General features: G+C 47.4%; 10 protein-coding genes across 10 annotated transcripts; 5 read left to right on the forward strand and 5 right to left on the reverse strand.

The window, feature by feature from the left end:
• Window positions 1–934: 934 nt before the first annotated feature.
• Window positions 935–2,950, forward strand: TREMEDRAFT_68480 (uncharacterized protein; the record flags this gene model as incomplete). Its single annotated transcript, XM_007004241.1, has 7 exons — window positions 935–997; window positions 1,098–1,164; window positions 1,411–1,461; window positions 1,868–2,160; window positions 2,600–2,662; window positions 2,702–2,771; window positions 2,844–2,950. The coding sequence occupies 7 exons, from the start codon at window positions 935–937 to the stop codon at window positions 2,948–2,950; spliced, it is 714 nt and encodes a 237-aa protein (XP_007004303.1).
• A 109-nt stretch (window positions 2,951–3,059) lies between these two features.
• Window positions 3,060–4,375, reverse strand: TREMEDRAFT_43729 (uncharacterized protein). Its single transcript, XM_007003937.1, has 5 exons — window positions 4,366–4,375; window positions 4,130–4,207; window positions 3,899–4,079; window positions 3,324–3,723; window positions 3,060–3,252 (listed from the first exon to the last, which is right to left on the reverse strand). Exons 1-5 carry the CDS (start codon window positions 4,366–4,368, stop codon window positions 3,123–3,125), a joined length of 792 nt encoding a protein of 263 aa, XP_007003999.1. The 5' UTR covers window positions 4,369–4,375; the 3' UTR covers window positions 3,060–3,122.
• Window positions 4,376–4,509: 134 nt separating this feature from the next.
• On the reverse strand, window positions 4,510–6,257 carry TREMEDRAFT_56815 (uncharacterized protein). The gene is made up of 14 exons (XM_007003968.1): window positions 6,032–6,257; window positions 5,906–5,986; window positions 5,780–5,856; window positions 5,682–5,737; window positions 5,637–5,640; window positions 5,567–5,591; window positions 5,428–5,523; window positions 5,292–5,386; window positions 5,077–5,250; window positions 5,015–5,030; window positions 4,948–4,968; window positions 4,805–4,895; window positions 4,716–4,759; window positions 4,510–4,669 (listed from the first exon to the last, which is right to left on the reverse strand). Exons 1-14 carry the CDS (start codon window positions 6,086–6,088, stop codon window positions 4,595–4,597), a joined length of 912 nt encoding a protein of 303 aa, XP_007004030.1. The 5' UTR covers window positions 6,089–6,257; the 3' UTR covers window positions 4,510–4,594.
• Window positions 6,258–7,073: 816 nt separating this feature from the next.
• On the forward strand, window positions 7,074–9,471 carry TREMEDRAFT_43733 (uncharacterized protein; the record flags this gene model as incomplete). The annotated part of the gene is made up of 7 exons (XM_007003938.1): window positions 7,074–7,133; window positions 7,184–7,388; window positions 7,438–7,800; window positions 7,950–8,114; window positions 8,259–8,520; window positions 8,728–8,886; window positions 9,172–9,471. The coding sequence occupies exons 1-7, from the start codon at window positions 7,118–7,120 to the stop codon at window positions 9,469–9,471; spliced, it is 1,470 nt and encodes a 489-aa protein (XP_007004000.1). The 5' UTR covers window positions 7,074–7,117.
• A 129-nt stretch (window positions 9,472–9,600) lies between these two features.
• TREMEDRAFT_68484 (uncharacterized protein) lies at window positions 9,601–12,321 on the reverse strand (the record flags this gene model as incomplete). Its single annotated transcript, XM_007004242.1, has 12 exons — window positions 9,601–9,647; window positions 9,713–9,980; window positions 10,160–10,421; window positions 10,509–10,579; window positions 10,623–10,704; window positions 10,748–10,890; window positions 10,965–11,107; window positions 11,262–11,451; window positions 11,599–11,628; window positions 11,672–11,885; window positions 12,121–12,189; window positions 12,263–12,321. 12 exons carry the CDS (start codon window positions 12,319–12,321, stop codon window positions 9,601–9,603), a joined length of 1,578 nt encoding a protein of 525 aa, XP_007004304.1.
• A 487-nt stretch (window positions 12,322–12,808) lies between these two features.
• Window positions 12,809–13,921, reverse strand: TREMEDRAFT_61864 (uncharacterized protein; the record flags this gene model as incomplete). Its single annotated transcript, XM_007004138.1, has 2 exons — window positions 12,809–13,624; window positions 13,673–13,921. 2 exons carry the CDS (start codon window positions 13,919–13,921, stop codon window positions 12,809–12,811), a joined length of 1,065 nt encoding a protein of 354 aa, XP_007004200.1.
• Window positions 13,922–15,262: 1,341 nt separating this feature from the next.
• Window positions 15,263–17,557, forward strand: TREMEDRAFT_61865 (uncharacterized protein; the record flags this gene model as incomplete). The annotated part of the gene is made up of 6 exons (XM_007004139.1): window positions 15,263–16,464; window positions 16,512–16,702; window positions 16,789–17,093; window positions 17,142–17,190; window positions 17,231–17,343; window positions 17,462–17,557. The coding sequence occupies 6 exons, from the start codon at window positions 15,263–15,265 to the stop codon at window positions 17,555–17,557; spliced, it is 1,956 nt and encodes a 651-aa protein (XP_007004201.1).
• Window positions 17,558–18,037: 480 nt separating this feature from the next.
• On the forward strand, window positions 18,038–20,038 carry TREMEDRAFT_73733 (uncharacterized protein; the record flags this gene model as incomplete). The annotated part of the gene is made up of 8 exons (XM_007004309.1): window positions 18,038–18,197; window positions 18,761–18,895; window positions 19,009–19,176; window positions 19,222–19,317; window positions 19,358–19,554; window positions 19,598–19,682; window positions 19,730–19,927; window positions 19,976–20,038. Exons 1-8 carry the CDS (start codon window positions 18,180–18,182, stop codon window positions 20,036–20,038), a joined length of 960 nt encoding a protein of 319 aa, XP_007004371.1. The 5' UTR covers window positions 18,038–18,179.
• A 640-nt stretch (window positions 20,039–20,678) lies between these two features.
• On the forward strand, window positions 20,679–21,956 carry TREMEDRAFT_29871 (uncharacterized protein; the record flags this gene model as incomplete). Its single annotated transcript, XM_007003804.1, has 4 exons — window positions 20,679–20,832; window positions 21,237–21,364; window positions 21,670–21,765; window positions 21,918–21,956. 4 exons carry the CDS (start codon window positions 20,679–20,681, stop codon window positions 21,954–21,956), a joined length of 417 nt encoding a protein of 138 aa, XP_007003866.1.
• A 2,303-nt stretch (window positions 21,957–24,259) lies between these two features.
• TREMEDRAFT_16695 (uncharacterized protein) lies at window positions 24,260–25,408 on the reverse strand (the record flags this gene model as incomplete). Its single annotated transcript, XM_007003739.1, has 3 exons — window positions 24,260–24,460; window positions 24,647–25,130; window positions 25,176–25,408. Coding segments are annotated over 3 exons (918 nt in total), but the record flags the coding sequence as incomplete, so codon positions are not given.
• Between the last annotated feature and the right edge of the window lie 199 nt (window positions 25,409–25,607).

A 25,607-nucleotide genomic window follows, 5' to 3' on the forward strand; every position in this document is an offset into this window, starting at 1 on the left:
TATTCCGATTCGAAGTGGAAGCTCGTCCTGGTTCGCCTGAAGAATACCCCTTCACTGAACCTCTGTCCACTGCTCTTCATTCGGCCCTGGAAGCCACACCTGATCCTCAGCTTCCCAGGTTGCCTAATGGTTATCCCGCTCGACCGGCCTGGCGAGCGGCCAGTATACCAATCCGTCAAGTCGCCCAAGGTTTAGGGGAAGGTGTTCATCGTGTAACACAGGAATACAAAAGACAGAACCATAAACGTATCAAACGACGAGTATCCGAAGCACAAGCGAATAAATTGTCTTTTGAAGAAGATACAATCTTTCCTCCCGCGCCTGAACATTTGGAGGAGGGTGTGGAAGATGCAAGTCCGCCTAGCTCAGACCTTCCAGCTACCAACACGGGAAGTTCGGTAGATGAAGAATGGGGAGGATGGGAAGACGAGTATATGAGAGCTGTAGAGGATGATGGAGGACCAGATGATTTGGTATTGGGGTTATTAGATGAAGAGGAAGAAGAGAGAAAGAGGCTGGTAAATACATTTGCTAAGGTTAAGCGATGAGGAATTCGGAAAGGTCAAGAGAAAGAAGTGAAGCAAACGGATAAATGAAGAGGCACATCTTGGAGGAAGAAATATTTTCTGTCATAGCTGTACCGCTGTACCGTGTATGTATGTACAATGTAGCGTACCGTCAAATGTTGTCTGATCCAGGCGAGTGACTTACTCTAGATTCTAAAGTACTCGTACTGTACGAGCAGTTGGAATTCGGCCGAAGTAAACCTCCACTTTGGTGATCCTTTCTTGTTGCCAACAATCACTCCGTCTCACCATCATTTTTCACTTTTCACCTGACAGGTTCTTGTTCAATTTTTCAACTGAGTGATCAAACCCTCACAACAACCTCGTCCATCTTGTCGAATTAGTGAGAAGGTTCAATTCGCTGTGTGATGCCACCCAAGGGAGGAAACGCGAAGAAAGAAAGTGGTAGAGCTAAGAAAGCGGAGAACGAAGTGAATTCTCCCTTCTTTCTACCTCCAAGCCACAATTACACCTACCCCTTTGACTTCATAACGAATACCTTGCAGTATAGGGATAAGACTGATGAATTAGGAAAAGAAGAAAGCGGAAGAACAACGTGCTAAAGATGCCAAAGAAGCAGAAGAGTGGAAATCGGGAGGTAGGTTGTTTCTCTGGTCCCTTGACGGATCGTCGGGCCCAAAGGTATGGACGAAACTTCGCGGAGACATACGATCGAGCTGAATAGAATCATGGTGAGGAGACAATGAAGGAGTTACGGGTAGTTTGATAAGATGATACATACATACTCGTCATCGTCAAGGTGATAAGACAACTGGGGAATCTGGGGAGGTTTGGACAGATAAGGAGGGAATATGGAAGATAGGAGCTAGGAGCTGATTGATAGCCAAAGGATTATCTAAAGGAGAGGTAGCAGCTGCGAAAGCTGCAGAACAAGGCGAGTGGCTTTCTCCCTCCTCTCCTCCTCTTTCTTATATCTACAGTGTCACACGCTTGGTGTGATGATGTCTCCTTATCGTTTCAAGATCAGATTGGACTTTGTGACACTCCATTTATCCTTGACTTTAGAATTAGGCAATCAAATTATCTTCTCACTCTTTCCCCTCATCTCCTCAAGTTTCTATTGGTCGTACAGGTGTCCTCACCCTCTGACCATCCACTTACGGTGGAATACAATCATGAACGCAAACCAACAATCACTACTGCTGTCTTCTTGGTCCCAGATATATAACATTCATTTTATTCAAAATCATCATCTCGTTCTTCCATCATGATATATGGTTGAAAAGAGCGATTTACTAACTCCATGATAGAATTGAAAAGAGCGATATACTAACACACAGCACGTAAAAAAGCCGAAAAAGAAGCTCTCATAGCAGCAGAAGAAGCTTCCATATCATCTAAACCTAAATCAGCTCCAAAAGCCGGATCATCCAAAAAGAAACCTGCTTCAGATACTTTGAAAGCTACAGGTACTGGTTTAGCTGGGTTCAGCGTCGCCGATCCTTTAGGTTTAAGAAAGCAAGGTGTGGAAGAAGAACAAGTGACTGAATTGAGCGCGACGGGTATAGAAGATATGTTAGAAGCTTTAGAGGTTGTGAATGCTAAAACGGATAAAGATGCGATGGGTGCAAAGGTTTGTTCATTTCTTCTTCTTCTTCTTTCTCTTCCTCTTTCTCTTTCTCTTTCTCGTTCTCTTTCTCTTTCTCTTTCTCTTTCCCGTTCGACTTGAACTCATCTTTCAACATGTCACTGGATTTCGATATGCTCCATTTTGAGATCCACTTGATTGTGTATACGGGTCAACTTTTGTTCATCCCTCGTCTTTTAGCTTGAGGGACATACAGTATCTGAGATGCTGGATTCTTTCGTCCTTAACAAAAGATCGATTCCATTCGACTCGTGAGATAGAAATATGGCGCAGGCGACCTACTTGGGCTGGAACAAAATGCGAAGCTAGGAAATGAGCCCGGCGAGGGCGGGAAATACTAATACTGACGTTCAGGCTGGATTGATAGAACGTCATCCCGAGGTGAACCATCCCATTCCCCTCAACGATAATCACTAACAATCAGCGTCGTTTCAAAGCTGCTTTCAACGAATATCTGGATAGAGAATTACCCAAGCTTAAAGAAGAGGTAAGCTGCACAGAGAAGTCTCTCGTGGCTGACAATCAGCATCCCGGATTGAGACAAAATCAAATGAGAGACATGTTGTTCAAACAATTCCAAAAGGCTCCAGAGAATCGTGAGTTCCATGTAACATCGTAACGTCACTCTGTCTACTCCGCTTTACTTGCGGTGCACCACTGACACGCAGCTTTCAACCAAGCACAGGTCGCGTACAATGCCAACAAGGAAGAAAAAGTCGGCGCTTTGCAAAACATCATGGATGCCAGAGAGGCAAAGTACAAGGTCGATTCGTAGAAAACACATCTGGTCAGAATGAGGCTGTCACACGAAGAGGATCAACCATGCACGACACGTAACATCTTGACAAGTAGCACGAAATGAAGGAACACGTCAGACTGTTGATGAATCATAATGATGTTCGAAGAGCTGCATGCAGTCGGTACAATGCCTACGTGTCCGAGACCATTCACGCCTCCTGAGCACGAGCGCGTCTCCTCTGGTCACGCTCCTCAGCGATGGAGAGTTTAACACCCTTGCCCTTGGGCAGAGACACCTGCACTTTGGATCCCTCACCGATGACGAAAATATTGGACAGACTGACTCGTCAGCCATGGCTCTTCTAACGGATTCACAGACCCGAAGCCTGATATGCAGAACGTCCACTCACCGCGTGGCAAAAGTTCGATCCAACACATCCCTCACGTGGACGATGTCAAACCCGCCCAAATGTCTCTCCCTGTGCACGATGACACCCGATCGTCCCATGTTACGACCGCCAGTGACCATGACAACGTTACCGACTTCAAACTTGATGATTCCAACGACCTTGTTTTGAACGAAGTCGTATTTGATGGTGTCGTTGACTTTGATAGCGGGGTCGGGGTATCGGATGGTTCGGCCGTCGTGGGTCACGACGTAGGGAACACCTTTAGGACCGAGTTGATGTTTACGGACTTTGCATAGCTTGAAGGTGGCTTCTTCGGGAGAAATACGGTGAACAGTGAAACGACCTTTAACGTCGTATAGGAGTCGGAAGTTTTCACCAGAGCGATCGATTGTGATGACATCTGAGGAGTCAGCAAGTCTTCTCCTACGTGGGCCAAGCCAGCACGTTATGTTCTCTTGGGTACGAGGCAGAGTCGAGTAGAGTCATGCAGGAACGCTTGAGACCTGTGAGAAAAAGGGCTTTGGACCAAAGGGACAAGGGAGAGGGTGAAGGCGGACAACATATTGCCAACTAACCCATGAACCCAGTAGGGTAAGTCTCGTCGGTTCTCACTTTTCCATCCACCTTGATCGTCCTCTGCATGACGATAGAGGTCACCTCTTTACCGGTAAGGGCATACTTGAGACGGTTACGGAGGACGACAGTGAGAGGAAGACATTCACGGAGCTTGTGGGGACCAGGAGAAGGACGGGGGGCCTGGCACGATGTCAGCATCACAATTATCCACTTTTCAACGGGCCACTCACGTAGGTTCCGCCGAGCTTGTCAAGCATCCATGATGAAGGAGCTGCAAGACGCTTGAGATGCTTCTTAGGACCACGACCCTAAGACGTTAGTGAAGTCCTTCAACAACCGGTTCACCATTTCATTTGTAGATGATCTTGCGGCACGAAAGATCGTCTAAGCTACCTCTAGGAAGTCCACAGGTCCTTAAGGAGCTATCTAGGTAGGATGGTGAAGATGGTGAAGCTAATGCACTCACCATTTTTGTTGATGTTCGAAAAGGAACTCGGCGATGACATTGAACTCGAGAGCAGACAGGAGCGGCGAAAACAAAACACCGAACGTGGCGTAGCTTATCGCCGATGCCCATTTGCTTAACCGCCGACATGCACGCATAGATTTTAGCAGACACGAATGCATAATGCGTTTGACTCTTCTATACAGTATATTCAAAGTGTGCTTGCACGTGTTCTGGCAGAAGCAACTGATCACGGATCGAAGTCATCCGTACAGTCCAAATACTCCTTAGCAAGTCGCTGCTGAGCCTCAAAGTTGGTTTCCGTCTTCATGTCAGCTTGAGTCGTCTGGACGGCGAGTGTAATCATTTACCTCAGTCGGGGAAATGTGGCGGATGACAAAATACTTTCTGCCCACTAATAGGTCAACATAGATCGATATGATGACGACAATACACGTACTAAGCATTTCCTTGTCAACTGTTCCGTCAAGAGGGCGAGATTTGGTTCCGAAAGCAGCGCCGCCAGCTTCGTGCAGGATGCAAATTCCCGCCTGACAGAAATCAGCATTCCCACCTCATGAGATAATGAGTAAATGGACTCACGCAGACATCCCAAGGCCAGCACTGACATGTCAGCATCCTAAGCTGTAAGGATTTCTGAAACACTTACGCCAATCTCCCAATACCTGATTCGTGAGCTCATGACCCTACAGTAAATCGTAGAAGTCTCACGTGTCCGACATCCCTGCTGCTACATAGCAGATGCTAAGAGCGGCACTACCCAAGATCCTGACGGAATGTGCCATCTTTCCCCCAATCTCCGGAGTTGCACCCACAATGTACATTGTATCCATCTTCGACTTGTACTGAGGGTTTGAACGGCGAGACCCGAAGTCGGCTATGATCCTTCGACATCAGCTGTCGTCTGGTCAATGAATCTGACGTACAGAGCTTCTCCAAGCGAAGCAAGAGGACGATCTCCAGTGCATGGTAAAGTGGTACCTTGATTCAAACATGCCCCGCGGCCTTTGGCGGCCGAGAACTACACGTCAGCGAGGTTCAAGTACATTTGGAAGTACGAACCAGCTGCTCTAGGAAAGGATTGTATACAACTCCAACCACCGGCATGCCTTTGACAGCCAGACCGATGGAAGTGCACACCATCGGAAAGCCATGAACCTGTCTGTCAGTTGATGCCCGCCATACCCAAAAAGCGGCTCACAAAGTTTGTGGTACCATCGATAGGGCTACGCAGGTCAGCTGAAAGCTAATGCAGGACCGGGTCAGCTCACTCCACTACTAGGTTAGCTTTGTTTCGAGTCAAATGATTTATTTACCAATCCAAGTAGGGTCATCCGTCAGCTCTTGGCCATGATAAGTCTCTTCGCCGATACTGGTCGTGAGCTTGATTCGAGGATCAAATAAGAAAGCTCACAATTTGTGGCCTGGGTATGCTGCCATGATCTTTTCGGTAATGAACTTCTCAACATCTTTGTCGACTTCGGTCACGAGCTACTCATCAGTAAGGTATGTCATGAATCTACTCCGATTGGGTCCTCACATCTACCGAGTTAAGCTTTTGATCTTCGGAAGCACCGGAAGCGAAACGTCGCTCTTGTCCATTCTTGATCATCGCCCCAGCCTGCATGTCAGCATGTCTCAACACGAGAGTATGACTTGATCGTACTTCTCTAGCAAGCTGAATGGTGAATTCGAGGATAGAGTCAAGATCAAGTTCTGCCATCTTGCGAAGTAGTCAGATTCTGAGAGTTGGGTGAGATGGACAAAGAGTCGTCCCAATATATAGATATCGAAAGAGGAGAGAACAAAGGTGATAGAGTGTGTAATATATCGGACGAGATGAAGGGAATGAAGAGTGCCCTCCTTCTTATAATCTGAACTATGCTTCTAGCGCCCGACTTGATTGAATTGGGATTCCTCTATGTAGAAACTTGTTCGAGAAGTGAAAGGAAGAGTGGAGAGATGGGTGGGAGAAAGTTACATCACCCACGTGGGGACCCCAGTCCGGGCTATGGACCACCGATGACCCGGAGCCGGAGGACGACTACTTCGACTTGTATCATTAATTGATCTTCTATCAGCCTTCTCGCTGCCGATGCCCGCTCTGCCCATCGTACGGTGATCAAAGCTCTCACCGTACCACCGAGCTGTCACCGACAGCTGAAGAGTCAGTGGTGCATGGTGCGTGGTACAACTGAAATGGACCGAGGTTCAAACGTGAACAGCATCCCTAAGGGTAACTTACTCTTCGACTGATTGCGCCGAATGACCATCCTTCCACCTGTATCCAGAGCCTAATGACGGAACCGGACTGGATCTTGTGAAAGATGCTAGATGCTGGATGCTCACGATGACTCGCGGACCAGCATTACTCGTAAGGTAAGAAGCGATCCTTGAACAGAAATCGATTCGTTAGCCTTTGCTCTACCTTCTGTACGTGGCTCCGATATCAATATGTGCTGATGAACCTTCAAGTGACTCCTTCGCCCTCATTATCCTTTCCTCAGTCGTACAGGTTTAGCGTCGATGCATGAGCTGGTCACAGGCCGACTTCGCGCCTGGAGAAGTGATGTTGCATGTTGCCTGTTGCATAACGAGTTTGTGGGTGATTAATGCAAAATAGGCTCGCTATGGACTGCCGAATGGACGCCTATCTGAGGATGGAAAGTCATCCGCGCGTTTCTGGCTTTATGCATTTGGAATCGAATAGACAACCAATTCTGGTGATGCTGGCAAAGTATATATCCACAGTATGCAACAACTGTTGAGTGAGTCCATGCAAACAATCAATGACGAAAGAACGAGTCTGATCAAACAGACCCCTTTGCTCAGAAGTATCCAGAAAATACCGATACTGCCCTTCCCACCCAAGCCACCAGTGTTCGGTTCAACCGCTATGGTCCGTATGCTGGACATTACCTCGCTTGTGGATGTGGGGACGGCACGGTCGAGGTATGGGATATGGAAACGAAAGGTGTTATCAAGACGTTGGAGGGACATGTGAAACCTGTTGGTGGTGTTGCGTGAGTCCCATGTCTGTTCCTTGTCTGTTGAACACCTACTGACTCACAGTTGGTCACGGAATAATCGATATCTCCTCACATCCTCTCTCGACTCAACAGCCATCATATGGGACCTCTCTTTCCTCCCCAATCCCCTTCTTCAACCTTACACCCCGTATACCTCCGGGAAAACAGCCCCAATCACCTCTTCCAACTCCTCTCAGCGTGTGAGAACAATCCGATTCGACGCCCCTGTCGCTCAAGCCGTGTTCCATCCTCGGAATAGCAAAATCGTCTTAGCTTCCTTGACGTGCAATGAGGTGGTATTAGTCGATCTGAGGTCAGGAGGGGGTAGGTGGAAATTGTCCGATGTGATGGAAGGTGGAGGAGAAGGTGAGATGGAGGTCGATGGTGCGGAGGTAAAGGGGAAGAAGTAAGTTATCGTTTACCTCTTTCCCGTCCACTTAGATGATGTCTCATACACAAAGTCTCGAATCTTCCTCATCCCTCCAAGGCACATATTCTAGCGCTGGCCAAATCCACGCTTACATCCTTCAATAAAACGATAAGCTGATGTAAAAGATCCGCTCTGACATGTGCTGCTTGGTCACCTTGCGGATCACGTATCTACGCAGGGACCACAGGTGGTTTATTATTGGTCATCGATCCACTGTCGCGGTACGTCATGAATAGGATTCGGGTTGCAAATTCAGGAATCAGGCAATTAACATTCGACGCAATGGGCCGGTATGTCGTCTTCCCCCGCTCATCCTCCTTCCCCTCTCTTAGCCCCCTTTTATCTCACGAATGCATCCTGAGCAAAGACCTAAACCCATAGAGGCACAGCCGTGGGCACAATGTTTCGACTGGGGCATTTGAATTGATAAATAGCAACATCATACTCTCTTCCACTGACCGAGCCCTCCGCACACTTTCTGTCGATGCTCGGACCGGTGCCCTCGCCCCCGTTCATAGATTTCAAGATTTGATCAATCGTACACCCTGGCATGCTATCGCTTTTTCTGGAGACGCCGAATATGTGATGGGTGGTGCAGGACATAAAATGGCTCATAATGTTTTCATATGGGATAGAGATAGTGGAAGTTTGGTCAAAGTTCTCGAAGGTCCTCGTGAGCCTTTGGTAGATTGTGATGTTAGTTTTTTTCCTCTCTCTCTCTTTCTCTTCTCTTCACCTAAAACATCATTTCGAAAGTTACTTGTTCGTTCATCTACTGGTATTCCCTCCCGTCCAGTGTACGTGATGCGATCCCTTCGATATGATCAGTGGTCATATGTCAGGTATACGGTGAGACTTACCTAGTGAAAAGAAGATTGCACAGAAAAGTGAACTAAATGACAGTGGCATCCCACTCGACCCGTCATAGCTTCAGTTTCAACCCTCGGTGAAATCCATTTATGGCAAACCTCGTCACCAGATAATTGGGCGGCTTTCGCACCTGGTTTCGAAGAGCTTGAAGAGAATGTAGAATATGACGAACGTGAAGATGAGTTTGATATTGTAAGTCAATCCTTCCTTCTCTTTTCTTCCCGAATTCTTAGCTTTCGTTCCTCCTATAACATCGGCTTTGTCTACTAGCACTTTTTATGGCGCCTCTGAGTCACATAGTTTCGTCTTGTCACACCTTTCACATCATTGTGTCTTCTCATAAGACGGGACTCTGAGTAAGGACATTTCCATGATGCACAACTCACAGTCTTGAGTCGATGAGATGGAATTAGGGAATGATATCGAATAGCTCAAAATGTATCGACCGAGACAAAAGGACTTGAGCTGATTTGTTAGGAAGACGAATCCGACTTATTACGACGTAAAGATGCAGAAGAAGACGTAGTCATTGATGTCCTCTCTCCATCTGACGATTATCCCCGTAGACCTGAAAATATACCAACTTCCCGCTCACCTTCCCGAGCAGTCAAGACGGAACAGATGGAGGATGAAGGGGAAGACGAGAGGGAAGCGATAAGATTAGCTCAGGCGGTGAAAGAGTGGGCGGATAACGATCCGGATGATGATACTTGGGAAGGGTTTCATATTAGTTTAGATCTTTTGACAGAGACTGAGATAACCGTCCTTTCCTCGTGACATTATCAATCTTCAGCAAACAACGCAGAGTGACTTTGTTAGTACGTATAAAATCATGTTGGGTTATGCATTGCACACATCACGTCTAACTGAACGAACTCAAAAGATACGCGTAATCACAAACAAGGTTTATGGCGGATTACCTTCTAAAGGTGGGGGTTTACGCTTGCTCTCGTCTGTTTCATCAGCTTTCCATGCGCATATCACATGGTCGAAAGAGAGGAAGGCGGAAGAGACGCACAAGCTTTGTAAGCCGCATTCAGAGTGTCTTGCTTTTCCGCACTTTGTTCCGTAGACTGAGCGGCGGAAGTCTCACCAGATGGACGAGGAGGGACCGCCGGTGCAGGTACAGGTGTGGGAGGTACGGGTGTCTCGTTGACTGGTCTAGGTGGGACGGTTGGAGCAGGTGGGCGATTCGCGTTGGCCGCTGCGGATTCGCGTTGTTTTGAAGCGGGAGTGTCTACTTTGACAAAATCTTCTTCTTTACCTTCTCGCACGCTCAAGAAAGCCTGTAAGTCAGGGGAACGCACACGCTGTGAGCTTGACAAGTCTACAGCAAGCTTATGTGTCATATCGGATCAGATGAAGGGTGCAGAGGAGTCTGCTGCCAAGGCAAAGTTCTCAGTTCTGAGCGAGGGCTGGAGAAAGAGAGGGGTAACATTGTGATGAAAATCTCGTCTCAACTCACTTCAGCCATGAGCTCCAAAGCTACCGCTCTCATCTCTCGTTTCTCCTTGCTCACTCTTGGATCAGATAACACCTTTTCCGCCGTCTCCCTCACTATCGATTCCACTTCCAACTTCACGCCCTTCCACATGGTCCTCATTCCCTGCTCTGCCGCTTGCTCTTCCAGCTTGCGCAGCTGCTCGGGTGGCATACCGGATTGTTCGGCCTGTTGTAATCTGTCAAATACCGATTTGAGTTCGATGGCGGATCGCAGAGTGGACACTCTGAGATTTCAGCCCTCGCTCATCTGATCTGCTGCATTTTGTTTGAAAAAGAGAAGAGTCTCGACGGGAGTGAACAGACAGACTCACGTATCAGCAGCAACGTTGAATGTATTTTTTGCACCATGAAACCATCCTAATGGCGCGAATTGACTAGATGCCTGTCATCAGCACATTTAAACCTGTGTAGAAAGAGGAACGCACTTGATGCTGTGAAGCTTTCACCTGATACGCTCTACCGATAGCGTGCAGCAACTCCACCCCATAATTTTCCTCTTTCAGTTGTCTACGTGTCAGCTTGTGCTGGAAACCCCACGGCAAGCTCTCACTCCGCTTCTATCCGACATTTCTCTTTGAATGAAGTGGCCATTAGTTGGTCATGCGATCCCTTTGCAGCTTCGGTAAATATGGACAATTTGTTGATGAGGTTCACGGAAAGTTTCTCCACTCTGGTTGCACGGATTTTCGCTTTCTGGCTGTATCAGCGCTTCTGTCCTAAACAGTAGAGTCCTACTGAACCCGCAAGGGGTCAGCGGAACGACCCACCTCTTCAGCTTTGGCGCGCTCCCTAGTGATTTTCCGCTGCATAGCTTCGTGGGTCATGACGGGTCGACCAGTGGGACCCATAACATAGTCGCTGGGCTGTGTCTCATCTGCTTGTTGTTGGAAGGCATCTTTCATATCTTTCCCTGAGGGTCAGTGAGCTGCCTCGTTCAGATATGGAGCCGGTCGCTAGGCTGATCGTTCGGAGAGTCAAGTGAGCACGGCTTTGATGTGCAAGTATCTAGGTGGGAAGAGGGCGAGGTTGAGAGACAGAAAAGAGAGCGACAAGGAGGGACTGACCGATACTGATGACTCCAATGAGATCCTCAAATTGATCTCCCCCGAACATCTTACCAAACACCTCTTCAGGATCAGAAAATCCTCCAGCAGGCTCGGCACTACCCCCTCCATTCTTCTGTCCGAACTCGTTATACTTATGCCGAAGTTCAGGGTCCGAGAGGACTTGGTAGGCGATTGCGATCTGTTTGAACTGCGAGTCAGTGGTCAATCACTTGACCATCACATCTTGCTATGCGAAGCAGATGAGTAAGACCTTAAGAATACAGGGTGAGGACGGGGAGTCTCGACTTCGACAATGACAGCAAAATGACACTGAGCGGTAAGACAGGAAGCTCACCTTCTCCTCAGCGTCGGGATCATCTCTATTCTACTTGATCAGTCACTCTTTTGTTTCTCAACGACATGCTCACTTTATCAGGATGTAACTTTATAGCCAATCTTCTATACGCCTTCTTGACTTCTTCAGTAGTACATTGACTGTCTAGTCCTAAAACGTCATAGTAAGCCATATCTATCGGACATTTGTCTGTTCCCATACGTCTACTGGTGGAGGGTCCTGAGGACGCGGATGTTGTAGGGCGAGCGGAAGGTTTAGGTTGGGGGTGTGAGAAGAGTGTTTTACAGCTGACATCAACGTGTTGTTCCTCCCGTTCATATTCAGTACTACTATGTCTGAGAGATATGCTCCATCGCAGACGAGTAACAGTCATTGACAAGCGGATGAGGAGGAGGACACAAGGAATAGTCACAAGTGGGAGTAGACCAGGTGATACGAATGGTCATAAGTATATGGTAGAGGCGATGCTAGACCAGGAGTGCGAGGCAGAGAGGCATAGAGAAAGAGATTGAGGACACTCACGAAGAACATCTGACTCTCAAACTCCCAATAAAAGTAGGTGGAACCATATACTCCATCTGGGTCTTACATCTACATATCATCAGTCTCCGCTTATTCAACTTCCATGCTCCAACACATGAGTAAGAAACGAGGTCCGACTCACTGTGGACAGTCCGCGGGTATGTAGGTCCCTCTCGGCCGGGCGTCCACGATGGTGGACATGACTTGCCGTTGACGAGATGAATGGATAGAGAGTAGAGATCAGATGCAGAACAGGGAAGTTAAGAAAGAGAGCCGACACCTGGATCGATTCGATGACGCATGATTAACGCCACCCACACCCACCACTGCGCGGCCCCGCCTGGGTAGAATTCGTACTGAACATCTATATGACAATGATTGAAGCTGCGTGCTCTCCTGCAGCGATGTAAGGGTGTGTACTGAATTGGTCAGGTGGCCAGAGGTCGTTGATAGACCCTGACCACTTTCCCAATGCATATCCAACTAATCTATCACAAAGTGTCCTCGTTGTCTTACCTCACCCCTACACTTCTTTCATTTCCGCTAAGATCTCGTGACACTGGAAGAAAAAAAAACATCAGGACTATAAACTATTATTCCTCTCCCCACTGTAGCTGACACGTTGTACAAGATGTTTCCGTCCATCATATATGATCCGAGATCAATGTCGTGAAAACCTGACAATGAACTATACCCACCCTCCAGTCTTCGAAGGTACAGGCACGGGTGGTTCACCATGATAAACCGCATAAGGATCCGTCGAATATTGTCCAGATGGGACTCGATTATTCGTATGGGATAGATAAGGATCGTTTGTATAATGACTCTCCACAGGTGCTGTCATATGTTGCTCCGTGCCGAATCCATCCCCAGTAGGTGAACCCAAAGCCACCCCCCATTCACCCGAAGCGGCCTGTCTATTCGCATGTTGAACATTATTATCTTGGTGGTTATCAGGAGTGAGATGTTCCTGATTGTCCGATTCGGGTGGAGGAGATCGGAAAGGTCCTTCGCCCCATTTCGGAGCTTTTTGTTCTGCTTTCAATGCCAGAGGTGATGGTTTATTAGGTTTATGTCGAGCGAGAGGATCGGCAACGGCTCTAGCTGCGGCGGATTCAGCAGCTGCGATACGTGCCGTGGAACGAGATGGTCTAGAAGGTTTAGGAGAGAAATCAGTTTGTTGTTCTTGAAGACCACCTGATGATGTTGGAGATGATTCCGCGGATGTAGCATATGGATCATGTTCGATAGTCGGTTGTACTGGATAAGGATTGTATGATTGTTGAGGAGGTAATTCAGGCGCGTAACCGTAACCATATTCCATTTTCGGTTGAGGATCATATGTTTTGGCTAAGACTGGGACTGGAGGTGCGTGTTCTTTCTCTGTGAATTGAGCTTTGGCAATGGGACCGGATGGCTTGCGGGATGATGATGCGGAGGGACGGGTGGGTGCCGTGTTAGCCCGTTGACGGGCTTTGTGTCTCTGTGCTGCTTCCCAACGCATCTGAGAAGATTAGTCCAAGTAAATTGAATATGAAGAAGATACACATACCCGATGTTCCCTTTTTCTACGTTTGGAAATCCAATACCATAATCCAAAAAGTGCGACAGCTAGTACCATACCGCCTACCAAAGCTGGTATGGCGATAGCTACGGGGAAAGATGATTTTGTCGTCACGGCAGTAGTTGTAGGATCGGAAGACGCGACGACGGATACGGTGACAACGTCGCGATCTTCCAGCATATCCGCCATTGTAGGTGATGGATCAGGATTGGGATCTGGGTATGCCTCGCGTGGCATGGAGGTAATGAGGGGTTGAGGAGACATTTCTATGGATGTCAATGATTGACTTGACAAATTCTTCCGACAGCTTGACAGAGAAGATGAAAGAGAGACGCGAATTGAACCACCGATGACCCCTTCGGGGGCTCAGAGCAGTCGGCAAAGGACATAGATTGTTTGAGGGAAGAAAGGAGTGACCCGTATTCTCTGTCTCCTCTCTACTTGGAAGAGCGAGGAGCAATATAGTGCGTAAAGGACTTTGAGGGATTGATACGAAATACTCACTGGGACTGGTGAGTCAAGGGCTAGACCTCTGAGGTACCTTTATTGTATTCCAGCAATGGAGTTTCTCTTTGAATTTGATTTCAAGGATAAAGATTGAAACGACAATACGAGCTGTCGGACTGTGTGTGTACAAGCCAATGATGCCACGAGGATGTATCGAAGTGGTGGGTGTATTACGAGTGGATTTTTAGAGTAAAAAAAGAATGACTGGCGGTGGATTTATCGAAAAGATCGAATGGCTTCAAGCGTGTTTATATGATATATAGTATAGCGAAATGAGTCAAATAGCTCGCGTGAGGGAACGATACGATGGGAGAGAAGGGAGTACGAAATCGAATATGATATTGGAGAACAACGATTTGCTTCTTTCCGAAGAGTCCGAAGAAAAGAGATCCGTGCTAGCTTGGGCGTATGGCGATCCACACCACGCGCTCAGGTCCGAAAAAAAAAAGTCGAGACTGTTCCACACGAGATGAAAAAGGTCGTGAAGGACGATACAATCTGTACTTGTGCAAGTCTAGATGGTTAGAAAAGGTCAATGGGTGAAGAGATCGAAAGAGTTAAAGATCGGGGTAGGCATACTTGAGTTTAAGATGCGGGGGAGAACGACATAGGGGGGAAGGGGAGGAAGGGGCAGGGAAGGAGAGAGAAGGGCGCGACCACCAGAAGCACAAACAAGTTTAGTGTGCCTGATCAAATTGTGCTTCAGGGTCGTTATTTCATGCATAACGCCGGGTGTGGCGGGAGCTACAAAAGAAACGAGTAACCAATTGTCCTGTACGAGTGGGAACCTGCCCCTAGCCCTGTATCTACAGTAACTAAGGCTAACGACATATCCTTACCACAAATGGAGTTATTAGGGGAAAGCTGTTTGTGGCGGAATTACCGGCTCCACGAAGTCCAGATCACTGTATCACTGGATCACTGTGCTGCGAAAGGAAATAAAGGTGCTGCGGGGTCGCAGGCCTTTACACTCCGCAGCGTTTCATAGATATCACATATATGGTTAGACATGATCTATGATCTATGTATCACAACAGTTCATTTCCTCATCCTATATCACACTCATTTATAATGATTTTGCCCGAAGATACTAAACCTCCTATATTAGAGGATGAAGAAGATCTTCACTTTTCCCCCACTTTACTTTACTCCCCTTTCCCGGAACCTTCCTCTCCTTCTTCTCAATTAACTCGACCATTACTTTACTCAGACGACGATATAGAATTAGGCCCCGCACCACCTTATTCCGAGCATGCAGAATCCCCTCCTAAGTCCCGACATCTCACTCGTCGACAAATCATCAAAGCACTCGTTTCTGCCGCTCTGACTTACTTGCTCATATCTTACTTCATCGGACACTTTAGACGGTATAGACCATGGAGAGGTCGATTTGGAAATGGGATGTATGATCCTCCTGGGGAAGACGAATCGTTAGATGGTACACCTATCAAATGCGCTTCTTTCGATCCTGCAGATTACTCGACGCTCCCACCGTCAGATGATCAACAATCTCAACCGTCTCCGGGTGAACAAGATGGATATAGACGTTCAACAAATGTATCATTCCTATTACCTACCTTCGAACCAGAACTTTTCGCTCATCTCTTCGGCCCAGCGACCAGTGACGTCTTCTTCACCACTTACGACCCTTCTACATTCACCCCTCCAGCTACTGCCATCAGCGACCAGCAGGGAGACGATGACAGTTATGTTCACATCACCGTAGAAGCCATATACGATGTTTTCCCCTCTACTCCATCGGACGAACCATCCTCGGTGAACAACGCTCCCGGATGGGACTGGCTGATGTCCTCTCGCATTTGCTTGATGGATCGTAGTCGTCCCAATGTCATCGCCAAAAGGTCCAAGAGTCTGTCCCATCCTCAACGAGGACTCGGCGTTGGTGTCTATACTTCCATCCCCAGTGGTAATCAGGATGACCCCACAAATCCACCACTATCATTTCGTGTCCATATCGCCCTCCCCAATTCCTCCCCTCGATCATTCCCTGTGAGCAAAGGATTATTCGACATCGCCAATCTCGTCCATCCACGACCTCCAACTACCCACATTCACTCGTTTGAACTTGCTGGGGCGGCGGGCGACTTGCATTTAGACCTGGAACAGGCTGACTTGGGAGAGTTGAGGTTGAAGAGCGGGATGGGACAAGTGATGTTTGAGTCCGTGATGGTCGAAGATTTGATTGTGAAGGCGACTGGTAATGTGACTGGGAACGTGACCACTGCTGGGTCGTTATTCGTGGAGGTACCAGTGTACGTGAATGTCCCATTCAGTAAGATCAACGTGGCTCATGATATAGTGGGGAGATCAAACTCGATCTATCTTTAACCCATCCCCCTTTCCTCAACAAAACTGTGCTCGGTGACGAGATTCCACCTGTGGAAGTGACGATCAAAGCAGCCAGTAACGACGTGGTCCTTCGGTATTCCGGTTGGGAAGAGGGATGTACGTTGAGTCAAGACATTTTTTCCGCCGTCGGCAGCGTCACAGGTATGTCTCGTATATCACTCTCAGATGTCCCACTGCTATCTTCTACGGTCCCGAGTCTTGCACCGCTGAGCATCGTTGACAATCAGTATACCCCCACCCAATGTACGAAGGCCCTTACGCCCTTTACTCGTCCGTGGGAGACGTCAACGTCGATGTGTCCCATGCGGACATACCTGATCCCTTGAAAAGGGGAAGGACACGTATCGTGTCTGTCAATCATGATGATAGGGTCGGTTCGAATGCTTGGACCGGAGAGGTGGAATGGCGAGATGTGGAGGAAAGAGATAACAGGCGACGTTGGAGACCTCATCGACCACCGGGGATGCCAGGACCTGGAGATAGAAGGGAGAAAGGGATAAATGTTAAGACTTCTGTTGGGTTGATAGATCTTGTCTTTTGATAATTTATGTTGTACGTTTTTGAGATTATGACATTCCAGCAGCCTAAAGACTTGGGATCACGTACTTGGTGTGCGGACATGCCGAAAGGTAAGGAATGAATGAATGGGGGAGATAAGCAATGTGGGAGTCGTCATTCCCTTAGGTGTATCGATGTTCCCCTTGTTCCCAAGGACTTATCTCAATGTCTATGTCTGTCATACCCAAGTTTGCCCATCTTGGATATTTCTGAGTGAAAGCAGTGTGAGTGATACTGTAGAAATACAAAAGCCTTCTCAATATCGTTTGCTTCTCAACCATCACCATTTTACCATCCACCGCTAACGAAGATGATGCGATCTGACGCTCTGACTACCCTCAGGGACTATACACTAGTATGTTCCTAGTTCATCATTCAGGGTTCTGTCGTGAAGGCATCTCGTCCAAGGCTACTTTTCCTTGGCCAATGTGGCTGTGACGTTACGCCGCCAGGGGTGGACGGCGGCGGCGGCAAAGCGGCGAAGACATTTTTGCTTTTTGCCACCCAATGTCGAAAGCGCGTCGGATAAGAAACAGAGACCAAAAAGTTATACTTCATGCTCTTCCATCGCGTCATTGTGTCTTTGCTCCAAGAGCCCTTGGCAGAAATGCATATGGTGAGCACGGTGCCAAGTGCAAGGGCCTTTTAGCGAAACAGGTTAGGGTGAGAATTTTGTTTTTGGTTTATGGGTTGTGCTTTGGAACGAACGCCCCCGTGTCAAAGCTGAAACGGCACGGGGAGAGAATGTCTTTGTGCCCAATCCGACAGTGGCGGAGGTCCGAGGGATGGGTCTAAAGGCCCAAAGGCCAAATGGCAAATGGTCCATGAGAGTTCAAAGGGGTCCGAGCGCAGTTGTCCTACTTCCTTCCCCCCCCATCCCTTTCTTCTCCTCTCTACTATCCCTTTACACTTCTTTCACTTCCCCTCTTACTTTCTTCTGTCTACTTTCACCTTTCCATACCATCTCCTTCTCCATTTGCCGTTATCGCCACCTTAAGGTAGCCTATATATCATTAGTTATCATTCCTCTTTAGTATAAAGTCATTCTTTATCATTCAACATGTCTGAAATCAAACAGGTGAGTTTACTTTCTACTCGTTTACCCATCTTCTCCCATCTTTTCACAGTCAGCGGTGGCCACCTATATCCTCGTGATTCTGTGAGATGTTTTGACAGTTCACTTTTCCTGCACATGATCCATCCGGTGTACAGTGTATACATTCACGTACACAGTAGGAGATTTGCCTGGAGAGGAGAACGGCATAATTCTTCTTACGGGTGGCAAAACGGGGTTTACTACGTTTCAGAAAGAGAAAAAATAAACCCCTTCACAGCTCTTACCTCATTTCACTATACCTGACATCGATCACTATCTCGAGATTGTTTATATCCTATCGCTCGATCCTTCTTCTCACGCTCATATAGTATCCCAAGTCACCGTTCTCTTCCTTCACTTCATCTACTCAATACAACTTTCGCTCCCTTACCTTCCTTTGGTAGTTCCATTCAAGCTAGCAACGTCTACTCTTTGTCCAGTACCTCTGCTGACATTTTCTCTCTCTCTAATTCACGTCGATTAAATACCTGTTCACCAAAATGACTCTTCTTGACATTCTTCACGGAACTCCTATCATCGCACAGACCCCCGAGCCTACTGTCCCCGTCGAAAGCACTCCTGCTCCAGAGGAGCCCAAACCTGTCGAAACCGCTGAACCTCCTGCCGCTCCAGCGCCAGAGGATGTGGCCAAGACGTCTACCATAGTCCCCTTGGAAAAGGTGAGTAATGTCTACCAGCCAATCAACTTCCTCAGTATTCCTACAACATCTCTAGATTGCCTGTGTTTATCCCGTCACGCGTCAGTGCCTCGAGGCAGCAGCTGATCTTCTAGGACACTGTTCAGCCTACCGCCACACACGCAGAAGCAGGTACCTCCCACGCTCCCGAGGAGCCCGTAGCCCCGGTCGAAGGTACTCCTGCGGAAGAGGCTCCGGCTGCCGAAGTCGCCGAGGCTGACAAGACGGTCGAAGAGACCAAAGAGGAGAAGACAACCACCAAGGTATGTGGACCGCATTTGGGGGGCAGAGCGTTGTTGACGATCCAGGAGAAAACTGAAAAGATTAAAATAGAAGGAAAAGGTTTCTTTGCCAGGTTCTTCGGTCACAAGTCACCCAAGAAGGAAAAGAAGAAGACGCCCAAGGTATGTGTCGGCAACAAATCAGTATTCATCTGACGCCTAGCACGAGAAGTCGGATCCCATCCCCGTAGCTACCTCCGCCGAAACTCCTGCTGCCGAAGCGCCTGCGGAAGCCGCACCTGTGGCCGCTGAGGCCGCTGCCGAATCCACCGCGCCACCTGTCCTAGAAGCTCCTATCGCTGAATCCAGCACCGCCGCTGTCCCTGTTGAAGCAAAGGCTGAGGAACCAGTCAAGGAGACGTGAGTAGATTCATCAGGATCCACAACGCGATTGATTTATCAGTGAAACCGTCGCTCCCACTGCCACCGAGGTTTCCGGTGAGACCAAGCCCACCGAGGAGACCATTCCTGCGCCCGAGAAGGAAGGCGTGAGTTGCAGCTTTCGATTTAGGTAGCGTAGTCAACTTACCTGCAGCCGCCCAAAATCAAAACTACTCGCCGACTGTCCGCTCGTATCACCAATGTCCTCAAAGGTATCAGACGGGACAACACTCCAAAGGAGGAGAAGACCAAGGAGGAAGTCGAGCAGACCGAGGAGACGACATCGGTTCCGGCCGAAGCTCCCAAAATCGAGGCCCCCGCTCCCTCTGAGCCCATCAAGATGGAAGAGGAAGTGAGTATTTGCGGTCTTAACCGGTTGGGTTTACTAACTGACAATCAGCCCAAAGTCGAACCGTCATCCACAGCTCCACCAACTGCCCCAGTCGTTTCCGCTGCGGCTTAGATGATTTTGTTGTTTACGACTGGCTCTTGTTTCATGTGTATATACTTTCTCCCCGTTCGACTTCCCTTAATACGAGTATTCCCCGCTCACCTTTTCGCCTCTCCAACTTACCTCATGAAGGCCTGGATGTCCCATGTCCACTGTCCAGCACTACGCCTCCACCCGACTATTAGCGTGTACATGAGTAGCTTTTTTCCATGTTCGACCTGAGTCTATGGGCAAGGTCGCGGCTTGATGCATGTGCTTGGTGATTGAAAGAATAGCTGAGCGATTCGCGAGCTTTGTTCAGGGAGTAAACACATACAGTAGTCAACGATTGACAGCTGACCTGCGACCGATCGGACCGAGCTGGTGTGCTGAAGTTAGCCAGATGATCGATGATCGATGTGGCATTAGCCGGATGAGAAATTTAACATGGGAAATTCCGTGCCTTCCACCCTGCTCCTTCGATCTGTTTCCCACTTCCGCCTTCCTCAACATTGCTTATACATTCCTGGTCTCTCTTTTTCTCATTCTCGGCAGTCCACTAACCACTGGCACCCCATAAAAATCTCCCTAGTAGCCCTCAACTCATCTACGGATCCACGTGGTGCAAAACGAGCCCCATACTACTATCCAAGTTGCCGTCTGCCATAAACCAATGTCCCGAGTACAAGCCCATCGTATCGGTTCTCTCCTTTTCTGCCCAGCTTGCGGAACATTGTTAGATTTACCTAGAGATGATCAAGATGAGATAGCTTGTGCTCAATGTGGACGTACTGAACCTGCTTCTTGTGAGTGGATTATATTTCGTGGTTCTTCTTCTACCATGTTTCTTTTCCTCACAAATTTTGACCCTTTCACCTTGGTCGTGTCTCGAACTCCCGCTATTCCCTATAACCATCATCAATTTCTTTCTTCTTCACGCTTTTGACCCCTTATAATCTCGCAATTCTTCCTCTGCTCTCCACTATCTACTTTCTTTTCCCACTTTTACCTCCCGTGGTGCCAATTGGTCCAAGTGATCATGCCGAACCGCAAGACCATACCCTTCTCAACCACTGTGATCTCTTTCACCAGTATATCTATCTCTCTGATCATCTACTGTCCTTCATCTTGTTCGAAGCTCAAAGTCGGACCAAGTTCGTTCGACCAAATGAGATAAATCAAGGACCATAGACATGGAGATACAGAAGTGTTATAAGCTAAATAATTGTAGCATATGAAAACCTTCCCACCAAAACATTTTCAGGACCGAACGCTTTTCCTTCTCCGTTAAGAAGTAAGAGAGCTTTGGTACAGAATACTATCTCTGGACAAGAGGCTGCGAAAGGGAGGGATCCTATTGTGAGTGTCGCGATCTCTACCTTTTTTTTCTTCTATCCAGCCCTTATTTCACTCGTATTCCTTCCTTCTCCCGCTTCACACGCTTCTCTTCCAGCGTTCTACAGGGTTATGAATCCTTTCCATGGTATTCATCCACATCCTTTTCCAATGCCTATTTTAGCCCTGAAACCTCCTTGAAGATCCCCTCTTCGAACATCTGGGGTAAGTTTCAATGTTCTCACAGCTATGAGTGGGTACCTCAGGGGCAGGGAACGACCGAAGGGAGGGGAAGGGGTCAGAGAGAAATGTTCATAATTGACGTACAGGCTCAAGAGAAATGCGTAAAGTGTGGTCATATTGGTTTGAGCTATAAAGAGATGCAATTACGTTCCGCCGATGAAGGTAGTACTATCTTTTATAAAGTGAGTCGTTTCTTTCTCCTCCTCGCCCCCTCCAGCTACTAGCTACATCTCTCTGCTCGGTTTCACACTCAACCTTTCCTCTGGAAAGTCATTTCATGATCGTTGCTGCTCGCCATGGTCAATCTCATTGATGAACGTGCTAAATGGATAAGTGTCTGAAATGCGGTCATCAAACATCTACCAATAATTGATCCTCTCATCGCTGTTGTACATACTGTATATGGACCGATGCATCATGCATCTCACACTTGTCTTGTCCGTCTTTCATGCCTTTATATTGTAACCTGTGCTTCCCGGTCCCCGGTTCTCGGACCCAGGTAAAACGTCCATCATGCTAAATCTGCAAGGGATAGAGTACGTGGGTCATACAGTCGCCGGTAGTCACCTCCACCTCCACCTTTCACCACCAACTATCTTCAAGTCTGACCATAAGCTTGCATAAGACGAGAAGTACTTTGTACATGTACAGATAAGTTGGCTCGGTATGACGTCGGCAATTGAGTATTGAGCGCAATTGATTGATGCTGTAACTCCCACTCGTCACTCGGTTGATTCATGATTTCATTACAGTACAATTCCATTAGTAAGCCGATCCCGAATAGCTTTAGGCCGATCTACTTAGTGTTGAAGTTATAAAAAGACTCTTATTCAGATCCACGTTCCTTCATTCCTCCATACTTAATCTAGTCCCCATCATTCCACTCTATTGACTGTCCTCATTCTCTTCTTCAACATCCATAAGTTTAAGGAAACCCAACTTCACTTCACTTCCACTTCACACCTCTTGATAATTCGACTATAAAAGATGACTTTCGTAGGGGTGAGTTATACTCTTCCCCATTCATTCACCCAATTCATCGTTTGGGGTTATACTTTTTCCGTTTTTATCCACACATTTCATTATTCTAATTCATACGCTTCACTCTTCTATTCCTACACTTTAAAATCTGGAGTCAAGGTAACGAGTCTGACAAAGAATAGTTAGCAACCATCACCGTCAAACCTGGACATATTGAGATTGTCAAGAAAAGTAAGTGTCGTATGAATCACCCAAGGGACTCTTTCATACCTGGCTTTCTGCTCATTCTATCGATGAAATTCCCGACCTGAAAAATGTCTCAAGTATCTCCATGAGGATAGAATCTTCAAAACATTTGCTCCCTATATCTCCAATTCACCGGTCTTGACATCGTCTCTTTTTCCTTCTAAATCACTCCATCAGATTTAAACCCCATCGTGAACATTCAGAAGTAGACGATGGGAAAGCCCTTCATCAATTCTTAATCGACATGGAGGATCATGAAAACTGACTCGAAAAGTCGTTCAAGCTCTGCGTGACCAATCTTTGAACAACGAAGAAGGTACTTTGGAATATCAAACTACACAAGATTCTACCAACCCTAATGTTATCTATATCTGGGAAAGGTACGCTTCAGAGGACGCTTTGAAAGGTGAGTTTAGAAGTGTTATGATATCTGATCTCATTCTCTCTGGGAATACCCCCAAATTTCAATCCCCATCTACTACTTACTTCTTCATCGATGTCCTTACTAATCACTCATCAGGGTGTTAGGGATGGGTTCTTAGGATCATAAACGTTGAAAGAAAGATGATTGGAATCATCACTGATATTTTAGTCCATCAAACTAGTCAAGCTTATAAAGGTTAGTACTTCCACTCTGCTTTTCTTATTCCAAATATCACTTGGGTCGTCTTCCGACTTTTGAATCTTTAATTCTTGTGAAAGGAGACCAGTTGATATCTAGCACTGGTCGAATCCATAGGTAACCAAGTGGAAAGTGTTACATTCCCTCAAGTTATCCCTTTTTAGAGATAACCCGTCCGATTTGACGTCTATATGACTATGGAAATGAAGCAGACTCAATCATGCAGTTTATGAAATCAAAGAGGATCTAAAAGGTGGAAAAAGAGATGTATATATTGAACGAAGAGTGATATATTAATAAAAGAAAATGCAACAAGGGTGAAGAATATGAGAATGTCAAGAAAGAAATATGCTACATGCTACAATCTAATTTCTCTCACGATCTTTTGGACGATCTCGATCATCCCTTTCTTTCTCTTTATCTCGATTTCTTGGTCGATCATCTTCTCTCTCACGACGATTCTCATTGTCTTGTCGAGATCTCTCTTTTGCTTTTCTCCTAGCTCTTTCTTCCTCTGTCTCATCTCTTCTGTACTTACGATCACCATCACTTCTATCCCTATAACCACCTTCACTTCTATCTTTATATCCCCCTTCACTTCTATCCCTATATCCACCATCAGTTCCATCTCGATAGCCGCTGTCGGTTCTTTCCCTATATCCACCATCACTCCTTTCCCTCTTACTCTCCCTACCAGAATCATACCCTTCCTCCCTTCTCCTTCGTCTGCTCGAATCACTATCATATTCCGATCCCCCTTCTTTATCCTTTTTCACTAACAAACTCCCCGCATTGAACCCTCTTCCTCCTTTAGTAGAATGATCCACTTTCTTCTTCTGTCCATTTGACTTCTTCTCAGAAGGGATGACCACATCTAACGGTGTCGCACCTAACCCCAGTAATTGAGGTCGAGTTTTGGGTACATGAATAGGAGTGTTGTCGTTGGCTTTCGGATCCCAACCCATTCCTCGAGCCATGGCGTATCCGAAGGCGCTGACTGGGATGGCGGCATAGTCATCCGCTGTGGACTGAGATGTGTCAGTGAAGCTACTCTCCGACTGTTGTCTCTCCCCGACCACATCATCTTCCACGGGAGTAAGCCTCGATGTCCCATATTCCTTCCTCGACTCCATGGACCAAGGACTGATAGGAGAAGATGGAAAAGGTGAGAAGGAAATGTTTGTGAGAGAATTGAGTTGAGTATTGAGACCTACCTCTTCTGGCAAAGCTTCGATGTCCCTTCGATAAGCGTCATCTTCCGTCAAAGGAGTTGATACGCCACTTCCACCCATGGAAATGATCAACTCCCTCTGCAACTTCTGTTCCGCCGTCTCTTGAGGTCCATCTCCCGCTAAGATAGCTTGCAAAGCTTGCTCCTCCAATGAGAGAGGTTCTTTCTTCACTGCCGTTGTGGAAGTCGTCGTTGTAGTCGAAACATCTCCCCCGCCATTCGACGATATCTCCTCCACACGTTCAGTCTTTATCGTGCTAATTCCCATCTCTGATTTCACTTCCGTCTTCACGGCAAACCTCAATCCAGCTTTCTGTTCCTCGTCCCCTATCCTCTCGCGCGTCTCTGTCTCATCAGTCTGTACCACCCGTGATTGAGGTCGGAAAGATGGAACACGTCGAGTGGTAGCTCTCCAATCTTTGTTCGGTAAGGTAGGAATAACCAAAGGCTCCTCTGGTTTGTTTCCCCTTTTACCATTAGTCAAGCCTCTCTTTTTAAGGGATATGACCCACCCGACAATGCGTCCATTGGACAGACCATTTATCCGTTCTTCTCTTTCCCTTCTTCGCCCAGATGACCCATTATGTCGCTCGTCATCGTCCGAATCTTCCCCATGAGATTCAAACAAACGCCGAGAGGGTGGCCCAGTGGTCCGAGAAGATGGCCGAGCTCCATTTCCGAGAGGAGAGGGACGGAAGGGGGCGGTAGAAGGAGGACGGACGGTGAAGGAGATGGGGGTGGTCATCTTGCCTATCCGTCCGTGTGAGGGTAGTATTGAACAAGGAGTGAGGAGAGCAAATGGAAGGGCTTTTGGTGGCGATATTTCAACTTCCAAAGTTGAATCACTATTCGGTCCCTCCCTTTTAGCCAGGTGCATGACGGTCCACCCATGCACCTTCCCGGTCCCCATGTATGGTAGTGTTCCACCTTTCCACCTTTCCACC

This window comes from Tremella mesenterica (genome assembly GCF_000271645.1).
Source record: "Tremella mesenterica DSM 1558 unplaced genomic scaffold TREMEscaffold_4, whole genome shotgun sequence".
Classification (NCBI taxonomy): Eukaryota; Fungi; Basidiomycota; class Tremellomycetes; order Tremellales; family Tremellaceae; genus Tremella; species Tremella mesenterica.